This window comes from Microtus pennsylvanicus, chromosome 8, assembly GCF_037038515.1.
Source record: "Microtus pennsylvanicus isolate mMicPen1 chromosome 8, mMicPen1.hap1, whole genome shotgun sequence".
NCBI lineage: Eukaryota > Metazoa > Chordata > Mammalia > Rodentia > Cricetidae > Microtus > Microtus pennsylvanicus.
In genome coordinates this window covers 61,674,872-61,700,392 of record NC_134586.1, presented here as the reverse complement: position 1 = coordinate 61,700,392, position 25,521 = coordinate 61,674,872, and the positions used below count along the sequence as shown (strand labels likewise).

The window sequence follows — 25,521 nt, the reverse complement described above, 5'->3', positions numbered from 1 at the left end:
TGCAGAGGCCTCAGCACTCTTAAAGCTTAAATAGGGAAACCTAAAATTTGCCTGGCAGAGTGAAACAAAAGGTAGAGTGCCGGGTGGTTTCAGCCAGAGAGCAGTGAAATACAATCTGTAGGAAAAAGACCATTTTCATTATGAGAAGAGTCTTGGTTAGAGAAGCTGTGCCCCGAAGAAGAGATAGTGTTTGCTTTATGAAAGAAAGGGAATCAGCACTGTAACGATGAGTCAGCCTATCTCATCTACTGTTTTTGTGCTGGTGTTTTACATAGTTACCATTGTGACAGGAAAAACCAGCTAGATCTTTATTGTACTTTTGTATTTTTCTTCTTTTTGTTTCATTTTGTGTAACGTGTATTTGCAGGTCCCTTTTTATTCTTGTTGAATTTGTGTATGACAAATGATAGTTTCCTTTCTCATTTAAGGACATTTAGATCAAACCTCATTTCTTGTCAAGTCATCTAGCAAATTCTTATTAGTTCTGAAAATTGATTTCAGTACTTACTTGATTTTTACTTTTTATTTTGATGTTTAAGTTTAGTCAATATATCATTCATTATTCACTAAATTATTATTATAATTATTCACTATTCATTAAAGTCTGTTGAGTAACTTCTTGGTTTGGCTTTTCCATTTGTCATCTCACTTTTAATACAGTGTACCCTCCTTTTGTATCAGTTCTGTATTTTGATGAAAAAGACAAGCATTTTAATACTTACTCCCTTTAATAACTGGCCATTAAAAGTAGTCATCTTGTATAGCACATTTGCCTTTAACCACTCAAACTTGACTTTCATGTAATCTCTATGCATTTTAGAAGGTGACTCATGTCACCAAAGTCACAGCTCCATTTTTATGCTTTCTCTGTTGATCCTTGACTCAAGGCTCAGTGTCTCTGAAGACAGTGAAAGCAGTTTTTCTTTTCATCTCTCTGGGACTGTGCCATCTGGACCGTCTCAATACAGCTTGTGACTAGAAAAGAAAGCTAAGCTTTTGGGAGCACCCCCCCCCCATTCTGTGTCTCTGTCTCTCACTCTTCTATCTCTCTCTGTCTCTGTGTCTCTGTCTCTATATGTCTCTCTGTCTCTCTCTCTCTCTGGTATTTTTGGACTACCTAAAAATGACCACGAACTCTTGATGTTCCTGCCCCCTTCCCAAGTTTTAGAATTACATTACAGATATGTGTTTTGCTTGGGAATGTGACTTTTATTTTTTTAAGGTTTTTCTATTTTATTTATACGTATGTATGTGTGTCTCTGTGTATGTATACCACCTGTGTGTGGGTGTTCATGGAAGCTAGAAGAGGGTGTTGGATCTCTTGGAACTGAGATTACAAGTGATTATGAGTTATATCTTGTGGTGCTGGGAATTGAACTCAGGTCCTCTGAAAGAGCAGCAAGCACTCTTAATTGCTGAGCCATCTCTGTAATCTGAGAACATTTACTCTTATGTTTATTTTGAATTTTCCTCTTAGAATATAAAGCTGGCTTTGAAAGCAAATCACTGTTTGAGTAGTAAAAATAACGTTAATACAGTTTTTCCATAATACTTTTATTTGATATTTTTGTAATTGTATGCTTCTAGGTACCTGGGGCTCAAGACTTGGTGGATTTCTCTCCTGTATATCGGTGTCTGCACATATATTCTGTCCTGGTGAGTCTTTATATGACCTTCCTAATAAAGAAATGTATTGAACCCCAAATTCTGATTTATTATTATTTTAATGTGTTTTTAAGCAAATTTTGTTTGATGAGTATTAACTAATTCTTCTGCTCTTGCTTGAATCTTGTTTCTGTTTGCCTTGTAAAATGCTGTATAGCTGATGACAGCTCAGACAGCTATCAATAGATTGTAGGTTATAAGCAGAATAGTTACATGTATTCAGTTGCTCTGTTTCGAAGTTGACATATTCAACCTTGAATAACTTGCTTTTTGTACATTAAAGTGTTTATGAAAAGTACTTACATTTTAAAAAATTCCTCTTCTATAAATCACTGGTAAAATAAATTTTTCAAAAGGGCGGTTCTGTGGTATTAATAGAGTCCTAGGAAGTGGCTGTGTCCCTACTGTGTCCATGCGCCTGCCTATGGAGCTATGAGCAGACAGACCCTGGTGAGTCCTGAGTACAGTGTTCGTATACTTGCATTTCTCTGAGTGGTGGTATAAAACTGTACCTTTCTTTGTAGATGAATTAACCACTTCCTACCCATTTCTAAACCTTGGTTAGTATTTTATTTTGGGTTTCTTTTTTTTCTTGGAAAGAGAAATTTTAGAAATTCCTTCTGTGTAGTTGATATTGACAGTTTTGGATATTGTAAATATCCATCCAGTTTGTCTCTGTACTACAAACTGTTTATGTTCTTTGAAATGGACATTTTTAATTTTGAGGTAATCAGGACCATCAGTTTTAAACTTATAGTTCATAATGTTTGAACTCCCATAAAACAACCAAAAATAAACCTAAACTAACACACAAACAAGCAACTATCCTGCCAACCTCAAACCAACACTCTCCAAAGCCTCCTGTTTCAGAGTGACAGTATTCCCCTTGCATTATCTTCAGTGTTTATCATTCACACTGTGCTGGTTACTCATTAGTGTCTCTTCTGTATGAAATGGATTGGGAAATGTCTGGATGTCTAGGGAAATGAGGATTTGTACTTTAAATGGTTGCAGTGTGCCAGGATGGAAGTGCATTCTTGGGATGATGGTAATGTGGAAGTGCTGTTTTACCACTGTGTGCTGTCTTTTATAAGCTTCGTTACGTTTTTATGAAAACGGAACAAATCTGCCTCGAGTGGGAATTCTAACAGAGTAGTAAAATTGCTTACATTTACTAGCTGTGTGTGTTAGGGTGGTCTAGCAGTTCATGTATGAATTAGGATAATAATTTCCTGTTTAGTGTTATTATTGACAGTGAAATAATGCCACCTCAGACCTTAGCAAATGATTGGCATTTAGTAAATGGAGATTGTTTGGTTAGATGATGTTGTTTTCGATGCTGATATATAGATGCTGTACTAGTGTTTGCAGAAGCATACACTATGATGTATAGACATGTGTAGAGGAGGTCTAGACTCTTATTAATGAACAAATTGACAAGATGGTTTTCTTAATTAGCAATGTATTTCTTAGCTACCAATGAGCATGTAGGCTTAACTTATATGAGAACTAGAGTCTGTTGGTTTAGACATGATCAAATGAGAAAATTGTCTAATTGGAATAGGATTTTACACATTAGTATTTGAAATGGTGACATATTTGATACTCACAAATTTTCTATAACAATGTCTAAGGCACTGTTTCCTTGTTGTGGTTTAGAAATTCATAGCTGATTATAGGAGGAATTCAGCTCCATAGTATTTTTGAATATATCTTTCTAATTTAGACATTCCTGTTTTAGACTTATGGTGACTCTGAGTAAAATCCAACACCAGTTTTACTACAGGATGGTGAGATAATGTGTAATCTAGGGCAGAATTCATTGAGCTGAGGCTATAATCTTGTCATTACATAAAACTGTGTTCAAGTCAGCTATGCATATTACTTCATGGTAAAGTAGAGCTCCTCACAGTATTAACAAGAATATTTTAAAATGTTACTGAACATAAATATTTATTACAATATTCTCATTTTCTAATATAGTTAATATTAATCTTAGGCCTTGCGAAAAAGAGGATTTGGGAACTGAAAATGGAGAATAAGAATTTAAACTATATAGTACTGATTCCATCCATTCCCATATTGTCTTCATCTCTTCATTCTGATAAATCTAAAGTCCTCTCTTCTTTCTTGTCACTCTCTGAGTGTATCTTGCAGTACCTGGACTTTACTGATAGTTTTTACTTCTCATCCTTTAATGTAATTTTCTTCCTTTACATGATGGTTTTCTTCTTCTCTGGCAGCCTTTCTGATATTGCTGCCTTACTTTGGTGTTTGTCAGCTCATCTTTTTTGTATCCTTCACTGTTCCAGGGTTCTACCTGTACCACTGTTCTGTTTATTGCTGTTGTTAAAAGTTCATGTGCCAGGACTGATCATGGACTGCGTGGTAGAGTATGTGTTTAATACTGTGGGAGGATCTGGGCTTAGTCTTCTCTAGTGACAACAGCAACAAGCAAACAAACAGAGAAACCAGTTCATGGCTCTTTAGAGGTCTTTCACATTTCTTGCTTCTTACCCTCTTTTTTTTTTTTTTGAATTCTGAAGCATGTTTTCGTTGTCATCCTTTCTGCATATTAGTCCTTTTACGTCAATCACCACTCCCATTTCATTGCTTTTCTTTTTTCATTCTGTTTCATTTTAATTTTCTCATTCTTACTTATTTTGCTAATATTGCAGACTGAGCTCAGTGGATATGTATTCCCTAGGGCCTGATGTGTTTCTGTGTGTTTATTGAATTAATCATCATATTTAGTTGTATTCTTCATCAGTAAATGGAAAGCCCTTTTAGGACAGGTATAGTGGTTGTTCTTCTTCTTCTTCTTCTTCTTCTTCTTCTTCTTCTTCTTCTTCTTCTTCTTCTTCTTCTTCTTCTTCTTCTTCTTCTTCTTCCTCCTCCTCCTCCTCCTCCTCCTCTTCCTCTTCCTCCTCCTCCTCCTCCTCCTCTTCCTCCTCCTCCTCTTCTTCCTCCTCTTCCTCTTCTTCTTCTTTCTATTCTTCCTCTTCTTCTTCCTCATTCTTTTGTTTCACCACTTAGTATTAGCACTATATAATATTCAGTGCTTGCTTTTTTATTGTAAAAGATAGCCACCCTTCTTTTAGCCCTCAAGAAAATCCAATATTCTCATCTCAGAACTTGCTATTCAATATCAGGGCTTTATACAGGAGGAAACAGTTCTATTGGTGTTCAACGGAAGAATCATAACACAAGTAACAAAAAGTTCTAATATTTTGTCATTTACAATAGTGTTTATCTGAACTTTTGGCCTGGAACATAACAAGGCACACTTTGAATAAACATGGCAATATTTATTATTTTTAGTGAAACCGACCTTCCATTCACCCCCCTTTATGGCTGTGCTGCTTATAAATTCCCAAAGGATTATTTGAAAAATCCTACTTATATCTGCCAGCCTTATCAGTAGGGCAGAAGTTCATGTATTGTAACAGGAGGTCAGATTTCGGTCATGGTCTTATAGATGGGGCCAAGCACCTGTAAATTCTTCCTTTGGTGACTAAAGTGAAGTACAATATCAAACAGGCAGTGAGACTTTTCTAGGAAGTGCTGAACTTTGGCAGGAAGGGCAAAGTTTGGTGGGTGGAGGGGAGGGAAGAAAGTGAACAAGGGTCAGATAGTGGCGGAGACGTGGGTCTTGATGTAATCATACAATGGAAGTGTGTGGGAGCAAAGGTAGGTGCATTGTGTGCAATTGTTTTAAACAATTGATATGGTTTAAATCTTCAATTTACGACTTACAAACATACAGTTTAGAGATCGACAGGTGAGGAAATAAAACGTCACAGTCATTAGAGAAAAAAATTAAAAAGGAAAAAACAAATTCAAAGTCCTCCTGTTAAGGAAGCGATGGATAATAATAACTGGGGTTGTTGTACATTGTGCATTGTTCCTGTAAAGATGGATGGACTGTCTGTCTAGTGAATAATGAGTTTGCCTTGCATATTTTGTGAAACCTTTATTGACCCAAGGTTATCTGCCATGTTTATGAGTTCCAACTTTTAAATTAACTTCAGTACAGACAGTTTGCATGTACTAAGCTCCTTTATATACTGAAGCACCTTTCTTGGTCATCTTGAGGTTAGCTATGCTAACGCATTCTATGAACAGCATGTAAGAAGATGCTTGGGTGTCATTAAGGGTGCAGAGAAGTGTGAATATAGTCAGACCCATAGTTCCTGGGTTTCATTTACGATCTTCCCTCCTAGAGGCATTGTGGTCTCCAATGAACTGTTATTATATGTTCATTAACAATTTAAATTCCCATATTAAAAATGTTGGTGAAATGTGCAACTTTGATTTATGTACTTTTCACCTGTGTGTTATCCTATAATAAAAAGTTTACTTTCTGGATTTCTGACATCTTGGGTTAACAATTATAGCAGTAATCCAGATGTTAATGCACACAGCAACCCTTTAGTATTACATGAATCTTAAGAAATGTAGTTCTGTCCTTCAAGAGCAATAGGAGACTGTAGTGGAATATAGGAGAGAGTATTGCTCTGTAAAGTAACATTACTAATGAGCTCTAGCAAGTGCAGTTTTCCTAGATAAAGTAAATCAGAAAATTGAATGAAGTTGTGATGTCTTTAACCCAAGTGAAATGCTCATGTGTACATTTATTTTTTTTTTTTAAATAGAGTTTATGTAGTCAAGGAGCCTTCATCTTGAAATCCTCTACCTTGGCCTCTGTGCTAGATTATAGGCATATATCAGGATGCTGAACTGTACATATAACATTTTGATTAAACTGTCAGACTTCTTCATCTCCTTGAGTCTTACCCACAGACCTCAGAAGAGCCCATCAATGGTTGAGTCAGGTTGCAGCTGTCTGCTGAGTACGAACCTCTGCCCTAGAATAGCAAGTGCCAGGTCTTCTTGAGTACCCTCTGTGTTAAGCTCCTGGACAGCTTGGTTTTTCTTTAGATTCAATTGCCTTGTCCAGTCTAACTGTAAAAAAATAATTTCAAAGTGACATTGTTATTGTATCATAAATCTGTTTTCCCCAGGCAGCCTTTATGTGTGACAAGCTGATGATCTGTTTGTCTCAAGAATATGATCGCCTCTGTAACCTAGCTAATAGTTGCTTTCTGATCACTTGTATTAGAAAGACTTAGAACAGAGGTTTGTAAATAATGATGAGGACTGTTAGTAAGTAAATGTGTTAAGTTTCAGCATATTTTTTCCAGGGACCCTGCTGTAATTAGAAGTGAATCAGCTTTAGGGTTACAGTTTATCCCATTTTTACCCCCTGTGCAGCTGAGAATAAGATAGCGTGGGATGGGGAGGAACTTTCTGGGAACATGCTTCTACCACTGTCCCATGCTTCTTCCTCACTTGGGTCAGGATAGTATGTGACCTCCCAGTCTTAATCTGCAGATTTCATGTGGCCTACATTGGTAGCTGGGGAACTGACCAAACCATGGGCATGTACCAACCGGTAACAGCAAGGAAAGAATTGGGAGACTAGAAATAGATATCAGTGTGAGCAGTTCCAAGTGACACATCTTAAGTGTTAAATTTCTTAAGAAAATTTGTTAATGAACTTTGATACAAGTTTATTGTCATGCTAAAATGCTTTGAAAAATAAACAATGGAAGAGTTCATGGCACTATTGAAGTTTTAATGAATGAAATGATTAGTTTAGCAGTATCACGTGTTCTTAAACTCTTGATTCTGTAAAAACCCCAAGACAGCAATAAGTGACAGATGAGGCTGGCTCAGCTCCCAACAAGTCATTTATAATACCACTTCTAAACTTAGGGAACATTGTGGATGCAAAGCATGTAAGAGCTGGAAGAAGGGCAGTGAAATCCCATCCTCTAGATACTACACAGTGTAGCCACTGACTCAAAGCAGCTGCTATTAGTTGTTCTGTTCCTATACAAGACAAGACCCCTGAAGAGCCAGTTGTGAATAGGGGAGAGGCTCATGGAGCCGTACCTCTGCTGCTGAACTGTAAGCTACTGATGGACTCTGGGAAAGGGAGAACTGTTGTCTTTAGTTTTGTATGCTTTGTCATACCCACCAGCTTTTCATGGATTCTTCCAACCTCAAGGCCACACAGAAGGCCCTAGTTAAGATGAGAGGAATACAAACACAAAGATATGAATGTGGGAAAGAGATTAGTAGGATAGATGATGGGAGAGTAGGGGTCTGGGGCTGGGATGAGAGCAGTCAGAATGTGGTATATACATGTATGAAGTTATCAAAGAAATTTAGTTGCTATAATTATCTACTCTTCAAAGCTATGTTTTCCTAAAGCTAGCATATGTGACTGATAATGTTGAAAGATATAAACATGATTGGAACAACTTTACAGAAAGCTTATAATGTAGTTGGTCTAGAGAAAGGCTACTTTGTAAGAGACCCGGAGAGTTGTTTCTTAAAAAAAATCTATCATATTTATTTGAAATACGTATCTTTCCTTTGGGAAGCAGGAAATGAGCATTTTACTCCTACAAGCTTTCCTGGAGCATGCGCAGAAGGGAAGTAAGTGCCATTTCCTGCTCTTTCAGAGCAGCTTTGCTTTCATCTGTTCATCTACTGAACTTTATTTTTAAGAACTCTGGCTGGCTTTAGAAGCTTTAGACCCTATTCCACTCTGTTCACTTTCTAATTATTTCATTTTAACTTTAATAGACTTTATTTTTCACTCTCAAAACATTCTTCTGCATTTCTATAGTATCTAAAACACACAAGAGTTGCAAGTTTAAGGAACCAACTTAGACAAGAAAGAGACAGATGCATTCTGCTTTCTTTCCATTTGTGAGCTTGAGTACATCTGAGTAGTAAGAACACATTTTATGTATTTTTTCCTGTGAAAAATTTCTCTGAAAATTTAGCAGCTTAGGGTTTATTTCTGACATCTTGCAGATTCCTGTCACTCTCCTACTATATCTCAGGACCTCAGAGAGCCACTGACCCACCAGTGCCTGGTGGGGTCAGATAGGAGCAAACACTGCATAGATCATAGAGAAAGAGCTGAGGGCACAATACTTTGTGCGCTGCATTGATAAGGACACAGGAAGAGCATTTCTAGTGATAACTTTCCTGCAGTGTAGACTAATGGGCTCTGGTTTGTAGTAGCTGGAATCTATTTGTTATAATTGTCATAATGCTCTTTTAACCCAGTGACCTTATTACCCTTGGGCATATCTATCACTTGGCTTTGAATAAAATAACAGACAAAAAGAAAAAAAAAGAAAAATGAGTTAAATCAAAAAAGCTTATTTGGAGATAACTAAACATCTCAAGGGTGCTCACTTGTGTGTTTTTATGTATGTTAAACAATGATCAGCTTTAGACAGAGCATTATGATAACTTTTCAGACTTGGACAAGGCATACAAGTAGTAATTCATTTTATATATGACACCTAATAATGCTAAATACAGTTTAATCTTAGGCTTAATGTGAATTTAAATTGTAGTTTCTCATTATTTGCAGAATAAAGTAATTTTCTTACCTAGTCTGAGTAGTCTGTATTGGATCTTTGCTTTATCTCTCCCTTCACTTTTCCTCCTGGCTACTCTTGTTATGTGCTCCCCTAGCCATGACGTGCTCCACAGGGTGTTGTGGCTTTTTTCCCCTGCATGCAGTCGGAACTATCTCTCTTCCTTTGTGTTATCATCATAATCGTAATCGTCGTCATCGTCATTGTCATCAGTGTGTGGGTGTCTGTCTATGTGTCATTGGTTTGGGTTTGTGCATAAGTTCATGTATGTGGAGGTCAGAGGCTGAAGTTTGTTGTGTTCCTCTGTTGTCATTTACTTTTTGAGACAGACTCTGTCACCGAATCTGAAGCTCACTGGGTTGACTGTGCTGGCAGGCCAGGTCTCCAAGGATCTACCTGTCCCTGCTTCCCTTGTGCTGGAACAGTCACATGCCACTATGCCAAACTGTGTGTATGTGTGAATGCTGGGTTCAAACTCAGATCCTCATGCTTATGAAATAGGTACTTGACAGACTGAGTCGTCATCCCAGGCCCACCTTTTATCTTTTGACAACTCTTTGAAATTATACTGCCTTTATACCATCACTCAAATTTGATATTTATCCCCATCTCAGATAGTCAGTGAGAAATCTGACATTTTTTCTTCTTTTTCATATTCAATATTTTCTTACTATAATCTATTTAGGTTCTGTCAGATTTCTTTGAAAATTTTAAATTAAAATTTTTTTTATGTTTACCATAACTAAGATGTTTTCTTCCTGGACAGTGGTTTTTATATTGCTGTGGTAGTTTTAATATCATGGGTGAGGCCTTACTAGACCTGGATAGAGGTGGGCGGTCCTTGGGCTTCCCACAGGTCAGGGAACCCTGATTGCTCTTCGAGCAGATGAGGGAGGGAGACTTGATCGGGGGAGGGGGAGGGAAATGGGAGGCGGTTGCGGGGAGGAGGCAGAAATCCTTAATAAATAAATAAATTAAAAAAAATATCATGGGTGAGGGGCATTAATTGCTGTAGCCAAAGCTTATAATGTAACCCACAAAAACACATAGGAGACAAAAGGAGCATCCTTTTGTCCTGTGGGAGTTAGTTTATTAAAAGAGTTATGTAAGTGACATACATCACAATGGATCTTCTTACCAGAAGCAAATTCCATAGCTAAAATTCATGCTTATTTATGGTTCGTAATAGCAGGTGTGATGGAGAGTGTTTTTTAACTTACAGGTAGAATGGATTTATTTTAATTTTGGGAGCATGAAAAGTCTATGTTTGAGACTTAGTGGATTTTGTACTTCCTTAGAATTACCTAACTCAAAGAAGCCACAGTCTAGTACAGTGTGTCTCAACCATCCTAATGCTGTGACCCTTCAATGCAGTTTCTCATGTTGTGGTGACCCTCTGACCATTAAATTATTTCATTGCTACATCATAACTGTAATTTTACTACTGTTATGAATTGTAATGTGAATATCTGTATTCTCTGATGGTCTTAGGCAACCCCTGTGAAAGGGTCGCTTGACTCTGCAAAGGGTTCATGGCCGCTGGTGTAGAGGTTGTCATGTAGGACTTTTAAAACTAGAGTATACTGCTGAACCCATACTTCTCCAGAAAGAATATGCATAGTCCATCTTATCATACCTCAACTTCTTATTTAGAGCTTCTGGACTTCTTAGAGTCTTATGTTTTCCGTATGTAGCATAAGCTAATAAACAGCTGTGAATGAAAGGAGTGAGCAATGTGTAAGACACCCCAAGAAGACACTGTTGGAAAAAGCCGTACAGACCACACAAGGGCTTGAGGTAAATTATAAGCTAAGAAACTGATTTACTTTTTGTTTCAGGTTTATATAGTTTTTTGATCTGTTATATGGAGAGATTAATTAAAGTTAGGGTTTCTTGCTAACTCAAAGTATAAAAAGTACTTTATTTTATTTTTAAAGTACTGTTTTTTTTTTCTTAATTTGTTTGTTTTTGAGATAGGGAAAATAGGTCATAGGCTAGGCATGATGCCACACACTTGTGATATTGGTACTGGTGAAGAAGTCAGAAGGAACCAGAGTCTAAAGGCAATATTAGCTACATAACAAAACTGTCTCTTAAATTTAAAAGTGAGGTTGTTTAAGAAATTGTTAGCTGTTCAGATTCTACTTAAGCGCATGTACCAAAAAAACAGTTTAATTATTTTGTTGTTTGTGTACTTTTTTGTTCTTTTTACATTTATTGAGTGTGAAGGTGTTAGAGATCCAGCATGGATGTCAGGTGAAAAATAAGACACTTTTGGATGATGTGAGAAAACAGAGCATAGTGGAATGGGTGACTAGTAATGGAGGAAGAGTTGAGTTTTCTTTATTTATATTTGTCTAATGTCTAATTTGGTTGAACATTATCTTCTCAAACTTACCTTTTTTTTTTGATGGAAGCATTCAGAATCCTTTCTTCTAGTGGTTTGTTTTGCTCAGACATGATCTTGCTTTGTAGTTCAGATAGACTTAACTCACTCTATATCCCTCACTGGCCTCAAACTCACCATCACCTTGCCTCTCTCTGTTAAGTGCTAGGATTACAGGTGTAAATTGCCATGCCTAGGCTTGTACCCTTTTGAAATGTGTGATTCTTAAATAGTATTTCATTCATTACTGTACATTAGCACCCCAGATCTTCCTACTTTTACTGACTATAGCTTTAGTCCCCTTTGGTCAGCCATACTGTCTCCTTGGCCTCTGGTAACCACTATTCTTCTCTCAAGCTCCATGGATCAGCTTTTTATATTCTACATTGAGGTGAAAGCAAGAATTACTGATGCTTTCTTCCTAGCTTTTCCTCATTTAATGTAATGATGTTAAGGTCCACCCAGGTCAAAAAGTAATAGAATTTCTTTATTTTTATTTTCTATTGTTTATCTATTATTTATTTCATTGTTTATATTTGAAAAGAATATTTCTTTATTAATTGATGGGCAATTAGATTGTGTTAGTTTCTTGGCTATTATGAATATTGCTACAGAGTATGTTGGAGAACAAACAACTTGTCAACATTCTGGCTTAATTTCCTTTGGTTATGCATCCAGTAGTTAGATTGCTGGAAAAACCTCCTTACTGTTTTTGCCCAATCTGGGCACAGGGCCTAGCTTCTTGTGAAATGTGACTAGGGATGGGAGTGAATGGGAATACTTTTTATATTTTAGGCCACCTTTTTAAAATACTCCATTTTAAGCCGGGCGGTGGTGGCGCACGCCTTTAATCCCAGCACTCGGGAGGCAGAGGCAGGCGGATCTCTGTGAGTTCGAGACCAGCCTGGTCTACAGAGCTAGTTCCAGGACAGGCTCCAAAGCCACAGAGAAACCCTGTCTCGAAAAACCAAAAAAAAAAAAAAAAAAAAACAAACAAAAAAAATACTCCATTTTAGAAAAATTGCCTTTGGTGCAGACTTTAACTCTCTTATCTACAGTCTGTGGAAGGCAAATGAATGTACTGCTGTGGAGAGAAGAGCCAAGATTTTCTTTCTATTCATAGCCTCTGAGATCAGTTTATTTTGGTCTGTTGGAGGGAGCTGGCTGCTTGTTTTTCGTAGTTGCCCAGCTAGCTGAGCCCTGAAATAACCACACAGAAACTGTATTAATTAAATCACTGCTTGGCTGGCCCATTAGCTCTAACTTCTTATTGGTTAACTCTTACATCTTACTTTAACCCATTTCTATTAATCTCTATATCGACATGTGGCAGCGGCTTACCAGTTAAGTTTTGGCAGCATGCCTTACTCTGGTGGCAGACCCATGGCGTCACCCTCTGCTTTCTTCCTTCCAGAATTCAGTTCTGTCTTCCCCACCTACCTAAATTCTGCCCAATCGGCAGGCCAGGGCAGTTTCTTTATTCATTAACCAATGAAAGTAGCACATAGACAGAAGGCCCTCCTACACCATTGGTCTCTCTCACTGGTTCTTTTTTTTTTCTTTCTTAAAATTCATTGGCATAAAATTATGCCATTGAAACCACCATTGTCCACCACTCACAGGTCCCACAACAGCCATACCCCACAGGGTTATATCTGATTGCTTACTTCAGTGATCTACAAAGTCTGAAAGTGATTGGTTTTCATTAGCTGTTGTATGTTTAGGAGGGCCTTGAGTACACTCTCTTGTGGTTTCTTCCTTTTTCAGAACTTCAGTATTATCTCCTCTGTCCATTGCTTAATGAGCCTGGCTTTATGTATTGTAATAGAATGTATATAAAAGAGAGTTCATAAATATGGGTAGCTTTACTGGAAAAGAATATGAAATATGAGGTTGGAGAGATAGCTTAGTAGTTAAAGAGCACTTGTAGAAGGAGCTGTGGGCAGGCCTGCTTTTCATCCTGCATGGCTCCCTGCCGCCCGGCTAGCTCAGTCGGTAGAGCATGAGACTCTTAATCCCAGGGTTGTGGGTTCGAGCCCCACTTTGGGTGCCATTTGTAGTAAGGGGAGTGGGCCTGCTTTTCGTCCTGCCTGGCTCCCGCATGGTTAGCTTTACACCCGAAATAACAACATACAAGCTGTATTCATATAAACACTGCCTGTCCCATTATATCTAGTTTCTTCTTGGCTAACTCTGATATTTTGATTAACCCATTTCTAATAATCTGTGTAGCACCACGAGGTGGTGTCTTACCGGGAAAGATTCTGCATGTCTGACCTGGTGCCTCGCTCCATTGCATCTAGCCTCACTTCCCTTCTTCCCAGCATTCTGTTCTGTCTACTCCACCCACCTAAGGGCTGGCCTATCAAATGGGCCAAGGCAGTTTCTTTATTAACCAATGAAATCAACACAAACAGAAGACCCTCCCACATCAAGCACTTAATTGCTCTTCAAGAGGACCCAGGTTAAATTCTCAGCACATGTAGCTCATCACTATCTCTACTTTGGTTCCAGAAGATCTGACTTCCTCTTCTGACCTTTGCAGGTACCAAGCATACACATGGTACAGACATTCATGCAGGCAAAACATTCATATACATAAAATATAAATAAATAAATCTTTCTATAAAAAGAATATGAAACCTTAAGTGTATTACTAATAAGCAGGCCTATGAATGAAGTGGTGAATCTTTGTACGTGTGCATATAGGTATCCACAAACTTGGATGGAGAATAGGATTTTCCATACCCTGGACTGGTAAATGTTGAGAGAGTTCACCATGGGCTGCTTGAACTGGTGTACATTTCTGTAAATGGAGGCACTGAGTCAATCTAGATACTTTTTGCATGAATGTTTGTATAACCAACAGTTTTTATGTGGAAATAATATCTCCTGTGAGAAAAACAGCAGTTTGTGCTACTAGTCTGGGAACATGATGTTTTCTATGGAACAAGGAAGGGGGTTTGGGTCTCCTGTATTCAGGGATCCTTATCTTTAGTACATCTGGCTTTGCATACAAATGTGACCTAGACTGTTTTACACTGTCCTATGGGGTTCAGGGCTCTGGGAATGAGGGCAAGTAAAGGCTGATATTCTGATTTCTGCTAATAATAAGACTAATAAAGTCATTTGTTTTAGATGTGTTAGGTTTCATGAAACTGGACTTTATTAACTTATAGGTGGGAAAATCCTTAGACTCTTCATGATTTTTTATATTTCAGTAATTACAATGGAGGTTTATTTAGGTAGGAGCATTAAGAAAGAAGGGGATAATTGTCTTGAAATATTTCCCAAAGATTGTTTATTACTCAAAAAAGATATATGGTACTTGGTGGAACATGTTCATAATATAAGATACTCTGCATGTGTGGGCAGGATAGTGTTGAGGTCAGGAAGTTTGCAGTAAGTTTTGTGGATGCTGGAGGGTGGGGGCAGGAAGGTATATGAGTACAAGAGGAATAGGGGAAGGCTTTTATTTTTCTCTCAAATGCGCTGTGAAATTAAAGTGTTCATTGTAATATCCAGAACCTAGAAAAAAAAGAACCCTAGATGCTCCTCAACTGAAGAATGGAAAAAGAAAATATGGTACATTTTCACAATGGAGTACAACTCAGCTGTAAAAAACAATAGCATTGTAAAATTTGCAGGAAAATCGATGAAATTAGAAAAAGCCATCCTGAGTGAGGTAACCCAGACTCAGAAAGACAAATATGGTATGTACTCACTCATCAATGGATGTTAGATATAAAGCAAAGGATAACCAGACTACAGTCCACAGCTCCAGAGAAGCTAGAGCCTTCCAGTAACTGATGGAACCAGATGCAGAGATCCACAATCAAGTACCAGGCCAAGCTTTGGAAAATCCAATTGGAGACGGGGAGGAAGGATTATATGAGCAAGGGAGGTCAAAATCATGATGGAAAAACCTACAGAGATAGCTGAACCAAGCTCGTGGAAACTCATGAACTCTAGACTGACAGCTGTGGAGCCTCCATGGGACTGAACTAGGCCTCCACATGTGGGAGACAGTGGTGAAGCTTGGACTATCTGAGGGGCACCTGGCAGTAGGACCAGGATCTATCCCTGGTGCATGAGCTAGCATGTTGGACCTCATTCCCTATGGTGGGATGACATGCTCAGCCTTAATGCAGGGGGAGGAGCTTGGTCCTGCCTCAACTTATTGTGCCAGATTTTGTTGACTTCCCATGAGAGCCCTTACCTGTTGGCAGGAGTGAATGAGGTGTGGGCTGGTGGTGGAGGCGAGGGGCGGTAGGAGGAAGGGTGGGAGGGAGAACTGTGGTTGAAATGTAAAATGAAATTAAAAATAAATTAATTTAAAAAAGGTAAAAGAAAAAAAGAAAATCTTAAATTGGACATGTTGACATATACCTGTAATCCCAACTGCTCAGGATGAAATAGGAAAATTGTGAGTTTTAGGCTATCCTGGATAACGGATCAAGACTTCTACCTAATAATAAATAACAAATAAATGAATAAATAAATAGTCTTAAGGTAATTGCACAGCAATTTCACCAGATCTCAAAATTGAAGCTAATGCGAGCATCATATGCTATTGTGTCCTAGCTCGCTTCTCTGTTGCTGAGATAAATACTATGAACAAAGCCAACTTGAAGAGGGTTTGTTATTTCATCTTACAAGTGACAGTCTATCATTGAGGGAAACCAGAGCAGAATCTTAAGGCAGGAACTGAAGGAGAAGCCATGGAGGAAAACTGCTTACTGACTCAGTCAGCTTGTTTTCTTATACTACCCAGCCCACCTGTCCAGGGGCAGCATTTGCCCACAGTGGGATGGACCCACCCTCATTGATCATTAATGAGATATTTGAAATATATTATGTGTGTGTGTAGGGGAAATAATGTAATTGTATTTTAATTAAAAATTTAAAAAGGGGCCGGAGAGATGGATCAGCGGGTAAGACTACTGGCTACTCTTCCAGAGGTCCTGGGTTCAATTCCCAGCACCCACATGACAGCTTATAACTGCCTATAACTCCATTACCAGGGAATCTGACACCTTTATGCAACCCAAATTTGCATGAAATAAAAATAAATGAATTACAAATTCATATAGAGAGAAGAAAAAAGAAAATGCCTACAGACATTCCCACAGGCTAGTTTGTTGGAGATGGTTCCTCAGTTTAGGTTCCTTCTTCCTAGGTGACTCTAGTTTGTATCAAGTTGACAAAAAAATGTAACTCATTTAGAATGAGATGTTTTGAAAGGGAGCAAGCATTGCTTTTGTATTATCACATCTATAACGTGTCACTTCACTTCAGTTTAATTGTGAGGAGATAACTATCACAAATAATTTGCTGGTTGCTTGTTATCAACTTGGCACAACCTAGACATGTCTGGGACGGGGTAATATTAGTTGAGAAAATACCTTAATAAACTTGGCCTGTAGGCAAGTCTGTGGGTTGTCTTGATTAATGAATGATGTGGGCAGGCTCAATTCACCATGGATGCTACCATCCCTGGGCTTGTGTTCCTGGATTGTATAAGAAAGCTGGCCGAGCAAGCCAGTAAGCAGTGTTCCTCTATGCTCTCTGCTTTAATTCCTGCCTCCTTGTTCTTGCTCTGACTCATCTCAGTGATGGAGTGTAACCTGACAGTTATAAGCTGAAATAAACCCTTTACACCCCAAGTTGTTTTTGACCATAGTGATTTCTCATAGCAATAGAATCTCTAAAACAAACCCCAAAAGGGGACATTGCATTAGCTGAGAAAAGTGCATCTTTATAAAAGGTAAAGAGGAGCTGAGGAAGTTATTTTTTAGATGAAAAGAAGCTAAAGAGACATGACAGCTGAGCTAAGCCATTACTTAGACCCATAATTAGCACTTCAATGTGAAGACTGGTTAGGAACTGTGTTAGGCTTTTCATGGCCATCAGTTTTTGTGACATCCACCCTCCTTCACTGCTCTACTTTAGGAGCACACAGCCCAATAGGTAAATGTATAAATAAAGTACACAGCAGACAGTGGGAAAGGGCTGACTCTTGTTCTAGACTGAATCCCCTATTTGAGGGGAAATTTGCTATAAAAGACACTGACAGAGTTGGAATGTGAACACTACTCAGGAAGATGTCAGATTTTCTAACTTTGGTATTATTTTGTCATGATAGAAGACATCCTTATTCACAGAAAGTGAGCAATGAAATACTAGAGGTACAAAAAGCTCTGGTATATGATTTAAAACAATCCCAGTCTGTGTGCAGTTGACCCTTGAAGTCTGTGGATCCTACATCTGTGGATTCAGCCAGCTACATATCTAGAATATAAACTAAAAGTTATGTCTATTTTGAACGTGTCCAGACTCCTTGAGATTCCTTATTCCATAAACAAGTCTGTATAACAGTGGTTAACAATGCATTATGTTTTACGAGTAATGAAGTGATGATTTACAGTATATAAGAGAATATTCACAGGTTCTGTATACATACTGCTTTAGTGTGTATAAAAAACTGGAAGAGCTGTGGGTTTTGATCTCCATGAAGGTCCTAGAATAAATTGTCTATCATACTGGACAATGACTATGTAGGAATACATAATAGCAAGCTAATCTGGATAAATGGTACATGGAGGGTTTATATCATTCTTGTTTTTTCCCATAAGTTTCTATAAGTCGAAATTATATCCAAGTAAAAATTAAAGTGTTGATTTAAAAATTAAATTTTTATGTATATTAATAACAGTTTGGTTGGAAAATATTTAAGAATTTGTAGTTCTCTTAGACTCTTTTTGATAGGTACCTACAAAGAAAAAAAGAAAAATTAGCCATTTGAGTTCAAAGATGAAAAACTGATCTATGTAATAAAGGATGCCTGCAGACATCATCCTTGGCCTAATCTGAATCACTTAGCTAACAAGAAGCTCTAGTCTAGGAGCTGGAAGTTCCAGTGCGGTCTGGAAATGAGGTTGGGAGCCACATTTTCCAGTCTGTGAAACACAGGGTACCTTGTTTAGTCAGCACAGTTTAGGTCAAACGTGGTTATGAAAAACAGATGAATTCTTGTGATCAAGTTGTACTTTGACAAATATCCCATTGTTTGAACATGCAGTAATTTCTAAAAAATGTGAACCAGCCCACTCTGCCTAGATTTAGCTCTCTCCTTAACTCTTTTGCCTGCTCACAAGGTCTTGTCATTGTGGGGAATAGAAATAACAAGGCAGAGAAGTGTGTTAGATGCTCTACTCCCCTTCCTTTTGGTTCCCTTTCTTTTGCTCTTCTGGCAGTCAAATTCTGGGCAGGCTGTTTAGTCAGCTGGAGGTCTTGCACTACCCTGGCTCTGGGGACAACTCCTAAGTCTTAGTTTTGTGAGTGGATAGTGATGCGTTCTTATGGATTAGATACTTTGAGTTTATCCATCAGTAGAAAAATGGCACTTAGGATCAGCAAGGCACTGTTGTTTTAACTGGCTCCTTTAGTTGTGGTCTGAGTCATGCTTTTAGCTCTGCCCTTTCAGTTCCTACCATAAAAGGCTCATGCCTAGATTTCTGTTATAAACCTTAGAAACCACAGTCATAGAGTAGGAGGCTAGGGGTACTTGATGCAGACCAATCACATTGATTCAGCCTGGTTGGTGTAAGGCTAAAGCTTTTCATGTATTCACTTGTGTTGTGCTGTTTTTGTTGTTTTTGCTGAATCTGTGTTACTCGTCACTTTGTTTATATGACTGTTAAATATTTGTTGTGTGTTTAAAGTTTTTAGATTGTCTGGTCTATACTGGTGCCTGTGGGTGTAATTTCTTTTCTGGGTAGTTTAGCCTTTTGCTGTCTCTTTTATAGCCACTAGCCGCATGTGACTTGGGTCATTTGAAACAAAAGTGGTATGATTTGACATATACTATAGGAGGCACACCAGATGCCAACACTGTATCACCAAAGGTCTGTGAAGTATTTATTTCATGCATTATTTTTATATAAAGTACTTAATAAATAATAGTATTTTACTATAGCAGGTAAATAATATGTTAATTTTAGTGCCACTCATTTGCAATTCTTTTCTTCTTTGGCTGTGATTCCTTGAAAACTTTAAACTGCACTGGTGATGGACTCTGCTTTGTAACTTGTAGGCATGTGTGCTGAATATTGCTACTTAGCAGATACAAATTAGCACCTAAGTAATTTCCTGATTATTTCTGGTATTAAAATGTTGGTCATTTCCATAAAAGAGTATTAACTGTGCCCATAGTGCGTTTCCATTTTTTTTAATTGATGATAGTGAGTACATAAAATTGCTATTAGTTCTTGTCATTTTATTATATCAGTTCTGGATGATTTAGAACCTTCATGAATATCTCTGGATAACTAGGTTAATTAACAGCAAGCTGGAGTTGGTATTATGGCTTTACTTCTATAAGTTCTGCTAGGATTTTCATGTATGTTATTGATACTTGAGGTAAGTTCTTCTTAAGGAATCATTTCTAGTTAATTTTTATGATTACAGATGGAAGATGTGCTCATTGCATGATACAGTAATTCAGAAATAGGAAAGAAGAACTCATCTTGAGCATTTAGTCACTTGTGGTTGGCAGATGTTCTAGTGATGCTGTGTATTTTTTGGTCCTCATTTGCAAAGGCTCCTTTCCATTGGTGAAACCTGCAGTGTATTCTACTCAGAGGAGAACAGGTTTGAAAACATTTTAGTCATTTCCTGCTTGTGTCTTTTGGAAATAATGGTTTTTAGTGCTCCGAGCATGTTACCAAGACTTAAGAATTGGTACCTGTAGATCGCTTCATTCTCTAGAAGCTTGAAATTAAATCTTTATTCCATACCTCTTTTATCATTCTAGCCCCATGATTTAAATTTAGTTTGTTTATTTATGAAGATCATATGTGGTATTGGTAACATGCATGAGCTTGGGAATTTTTGTATTTTTAGGTCTGTCATGGTGTGGTTATTTTCTCACTATCATTTTGGACCCTGTCAGGGCAGTATTAATGAGGAATGAGGTATTAACAGCCTTAAGAAGGAGTAAGAGACAAAAAAGACTTTTGAGATAGAGATACTTAGGTAGGAGTCAAAAGCATGAGTTTTTACTAGGAAGAAATTATGTATTCTGGATAGTGCCAGCTCCATAAGAGCAATCCAAAGTGGGAAATACTCCCCATTCCTTACTCTTTCCTTCTGTCTCTTCTTTTTTCCTTGTCTCTTTAGAAACAGGCCAGCTCTAGCACAGCTGGTTTCTTGTCTTTGCCTTCTGGGTACTGGGGTTGAAGTCGGAGTGGGCCTTGCCTGGCATGTTTGTTATTTTTTGTTATTTTGTTCTCACATGGTCTTGCAGTGTATTTATTAGGGAAAACTCAGTCGGTCTGAAGATGCTTATTTTCTAGTATGTCTTCATACCCTGAAGAGATAAAGTTTTCGTATTTTTTAGATTAAAATTTAACATAGGACATGAGATGGCTACCATAATAAATGAAGGTTTCTTTCTTATTATTGAATTATTAGGTTTCTTCATCCCATTTATGTACATATGTCATTATATTTTGTTCTAATTTCCCCCTCCCTCATACCTGCTGATTCCCTTCCTTCCCTATGTAGCCCCCGTTCTGTTTTCTTATCACATATATCTCATATATCTGTTACTTTTTATTTTTTTGTAAATCTGGAATTTTTAAAACTTTTAAATTATTTTTAAATGGTTTTACATACTAACCAGGTTCCCCTTCCCTCACCTCTTTCTGCTCCCTGTCCCCCCTCCCATCTTTCTCCCACCCAAGCCCCCATCCACTCCTCAGAAAGGATAAGGCTTGTTATGGGAGTCAACAAGGTGTGGCACATCAAGGTGAGGCAGTACCAAACCTCTCCTCTCTGTATCAAGGCTGAGCAAGGTATCCCTTCATAGGGAATGGGCTTCAAAAAGCCAGTTCATTCACTAGGGACACATTCTGGCTCCACTGCCAGTGGCCTAGAGACTTATGCACCAGGGACACATTCTGGCCCCATTGCCAGTGGCCTAGAGACTGCCCAAGCTACAGAACTGTCACCTACATTCAGAGGACCTGGTTAAGTCCCATGTAGGCTCTGCAGCTCTCGGTTCAGAGTCAATGAGCTCCCTCTAGCTTGCTTTCCCCATCATGGTATTGACCCTTTGCCACAGCAAATACCCTACTGTTTAACTAAACTTTAGAGAGTTTCCCAGCAAAGTCAGGAAGTTGACAATACCAGATGCTAGGACAGACTTGGCCATCTAGATCTTCATCCTCAATGTCTTAGCATGAGGAACATAGATGAGAAGAAAATAGATAGAATAAAAATACATGCAGTGTTCAGGGATCTATGGAGGTTTGATGTCTGGTATTATTCATTCTTCATCTTATTTTCTCCAGCCTCTGTGAAATACCCTTTGTTTTTATCAGCGAGCACAGACTATTCTGTGTACGTTTTAGTTTTATATCTGTGTCTTGAGTTCTTGAAAGAATGAAATAGGTAAGAACCAAATAAAACTTTCCTTAATTTCAGAGTTCAGTTACAGCTCTGGGTGTTATAGTCAGCACCCCCCACTGCTATGCCTGTTCACCCTTAGCCGCTCCGTGATTTTCAGTAGCACTTTCACACATGGCTAATCCCAACGGAGCTTCATGGCACCAGCCTGTGAGCTGACTTGAGGGTTAGTAATACCAGCTGAACTGCCCAGAGGATCACAGAGTTATTGGCAAAACTGAAGCCCAATCTTGAGCTTAGGAGTTAAATTTGAAATACACTTTTCTAATGTATCATTGATGTTTCCATTGTAGAGGAAATGCTGTACGGTTGGATAAAAAAAAAAGGCTTTTTGATAATAATATATTCTGGGCTATCCCTGAAAAATAAATCCATGATATATTTTGCATTAATTCTTGTCTTTGGAGTTTGAGAAAGTTATTTATAAAAGTTATAAAGTAATGCTCTCAGTGGTTATGGAAAGACTGAAAATAATAGTCATATCCTTCTCTCTAACACTGGCAATGACTTGGAATTCGGACGTATAGAACTAAAGAAAGGCAGTCTAGTAAAGTACGTCAGTCTTGATGTAGAACAGTGAATGGGTAGGGTGGAGTGCTGAGCAGAAAGAATACGTTGAGTTATTTTCTCTTAAGATTGGGAGGGTTGCCTGATGAGGACGCTAGTAATGTGCTAGTGTTGACGTAGCTTTGGGCTTGTCAGGATGGTTTTTAATTGAAATTTATGTTTCTCTCTGTTGCTCTCTCTTTACGTCTGGCTTGGGAAAATCAGGTGGGGAGTTTCAGGTGCTATTTTAAGAATGTCACTGCCAGCCCAGTTAGTCAAGGCCAGAGTTGTTCTGGACTACTCTTAGGGTAGGGCTTCCTTTCACAGCTTGCCAGATGGTTCTTTATTATGCCAGATTAGTGTGCAGCTTGTTCCAGGCTCTTACTTCAAGTAGACCTTCCCATTCAGAAAAATAGCAAAAATTTCCCTTCTTTCCAGGCATAGCTCTGTTATTCTTTTAGTAGAGCCCTTTAGATATTTGGCCATTTAAACCATGGTCTTTTTTTTTTTTAAAGATTTATATATTATGTATATAGTGTTCTATATGCCTGTAGGCCAGAAGAGGGCACCAGATCTCATCTTGGATGGTTGTGAACCACCATGTGGTTGCTGGGAGTTGAACTCAGAACCTTTGGAAGAGCATCCAGTGCTCTTAACCTCTGAGCAATCTCTCAAGCCCCCTAAATCATGCTCTTCTGAAAATTTCTACTGTGCGCCACTTAATGATCTTGAAGTTGTGTATTCAGTACTTTCTGGGTTGGGGTATTGCTAGATGGCCAGCTACTGTGTTGGTAGTGACAAAAGGATATTGATCTCAGGGTTACCAAAGCTTCTAGGACGGGAAGTTCTCCTCCTGGTACCAGTTCTGCTAACTTTTGCACTGGCTAACACTCGACACAGTACAGGATCCACTTCAGTGCCCACCTATCAACTTCCAGGAAGCACTTTTATTCCTTTTTTGTGTTCTTTAGCTCAGTATCAGGCAGAGTGTGTGCCAGTCACTACCCATTATCTCCTTTAGACTCTTTTGATCCCAATCCAGTGGAATTAGCCAGGAGACATGTCAATGCCTGTGAGACAGAGCCTGTGTTACAGAAAAGGTAACTAAGGAAACACCTTTATGTCTTTTCTATATGTCCTTGTTCATTGTTTTAAAACAAAATAGAAAAAATTTGAAGAAACTAAGTGACTTAAGAGTTTCACCACAGTTTCATTGGCTTCCTGATAGTCATTGTTTCCAGACACATTTGATGTTCTTTTATAAGCAATTAATTGTAATAATATCATACTTAACTACATATATCACAAATATTTCTTTGTACAAATAGATTCATATTACTGTTTTTTATATTTATATGATGCTGCATCAAGAGGAAAGGAATGCTAATTATAAGAGCTTATGATGAGGGTGATGCTAATGACTCTGTTTAGTGAGAAATTCCTGAAGGCTGTGTACCATAGCATGTGGTTTGTGTAGGTTGTATTTTTCCTTTATATTCTTATTATTTTTATTAAATTTATTCATTTATTTTACATCCCCACTGAAGTTTCCCTTCCGTCCTCTTATTTCTTCCCCCAACCTCCACTCTGCCCATCCCCCAATCCACTCCTCCTCTGTTTCTTTTCAGAGGGGCAGACCTTCTATGGGTATTAACCAAGCATGGTATATCAAATTGAGGTATGATTAAGCTCTTCTATCAAGGCTAGGCAAAGTGACCTAGTATGAGGACTAGGTTCCCAAAAACCAGCTAAAGTATTAAGGACAGGTCGTCCTCCCACTGCTAGGAGTTCCATAAGTAGACCTAGCTGCACAGCTGTCACATTTGTATAGAGGGTCTAAGTTGGTCCCATGCAGAATCCCTAGTTGTTGGTCTCTGTGAGCTTCTATGAGCTCAGTTTAGTTGTTTCTGTGGGTTCACTTGTGATTAGATTATCTTGATACCCATCACCCCCTAACCTACTGGCTTGTACAATCCTTCTTTCTTCAGCAGGATTCCCTGAGCTTGGCCCAGTGCTTGGCTATGGGTCTCTGCGTCTGTCTGCATCAGTTATTGGATGAAGGCTCTCTGATGACAACTGGGGCAGTCACCAATCTGATACAGGAGATGGCCAGTTCAGGCTACCTATTCAGTATTGTTAGGAGTATTAGCTGGGGTCATCCTTGTATATTTGTGGAAGTTTTTCTTGCACCAGGTTTCTACTGGACCCCAAAATGCCTTTCATATAAAGATATCTTTCAGTACTGTCTCCCTGCAGCCCCCACCACCGGATCCCTCATGTTTCCATTGCCACCCTCCTCGAGTCCACTCAGGAGATCTCTTCTATTTCCCCTTCCCAGGGAAATCCATGTATCTCTCTTTGTTCCCTCCTTGTTACTTAGCCTCTCTTGGACTGACTTGTCAAATGGTTATCCTTTACTTTACAGCTAATATCCACTTATGAGTGAGTATAAACCATGTTTGTCTTTCAGGGTGATTTTTTTTCTGGTTCCATCCATTTGCCTTTAAATGTCTTGATGTTATTTTTCTTTTTCTTTTTTTTTTTACTGCTGAGTTATACTCCATTATGTAAATGTACCACATTTTCTTTATCCATTATGTGGTCGAGGGGCATCTGGGCTGTTTCTGGGTTCTGGCTATTATAAATAATGCTGCTGTGAACACAGTTAAGCAAGTATCCTTCTGTTATGATGGAGCATCTTTTGGGTGTATGCCCAAGAGTGGTTATAGCTGGGTCTTGATTGTAGGTTCCCAATTTTCTGAGAAATTGCCACACTGATTTACAAAGTGCCTGAACAAGTTTGCACTCTGACCAGCAGTGGGGGGCAGGGTGTTCTTCTTGCTCCACATCCTCTCTAGCATAAGCTGTTATCAGTGTTTTTGACTTTGGCCATTCTGACAAATGGAATCTCAGTCATTTTGATTTACATTTCCCTGATGGCTAAGGATGTTGAGCTCTCTTTAAAGTAGATCTTTACTGTTAGAG

At 38.4% G+C, this 25,521-nt stretch overlaps 1 protein-coding gene across 3 annotated transcripts in view; it reads left to right on the top strand.

Annotated features, from left to right (window-relative positions):
* The window catches only part of LOC142856324 (exocyst complex component 6B), a 523,494-nt gene that overhangs the window by 209,173 nt on the left and 288,800 nt on the right, over window positions 1-25,521 (top strand). For all 3 annotated transcript variants that reach the window (XM_075983673.1, XM_075983672.1, XM_075983674.1), the window contains exon 8: window positions 1,588-1,656. In XM_075983673.1, the coding sequence (XP_075839788.1) occupies window positions 1,588-1,656 (69 nt within the window). The remainder of the gene's footprint in view (window positions 1-1,587; window positions 1,657-25,521) is intronic.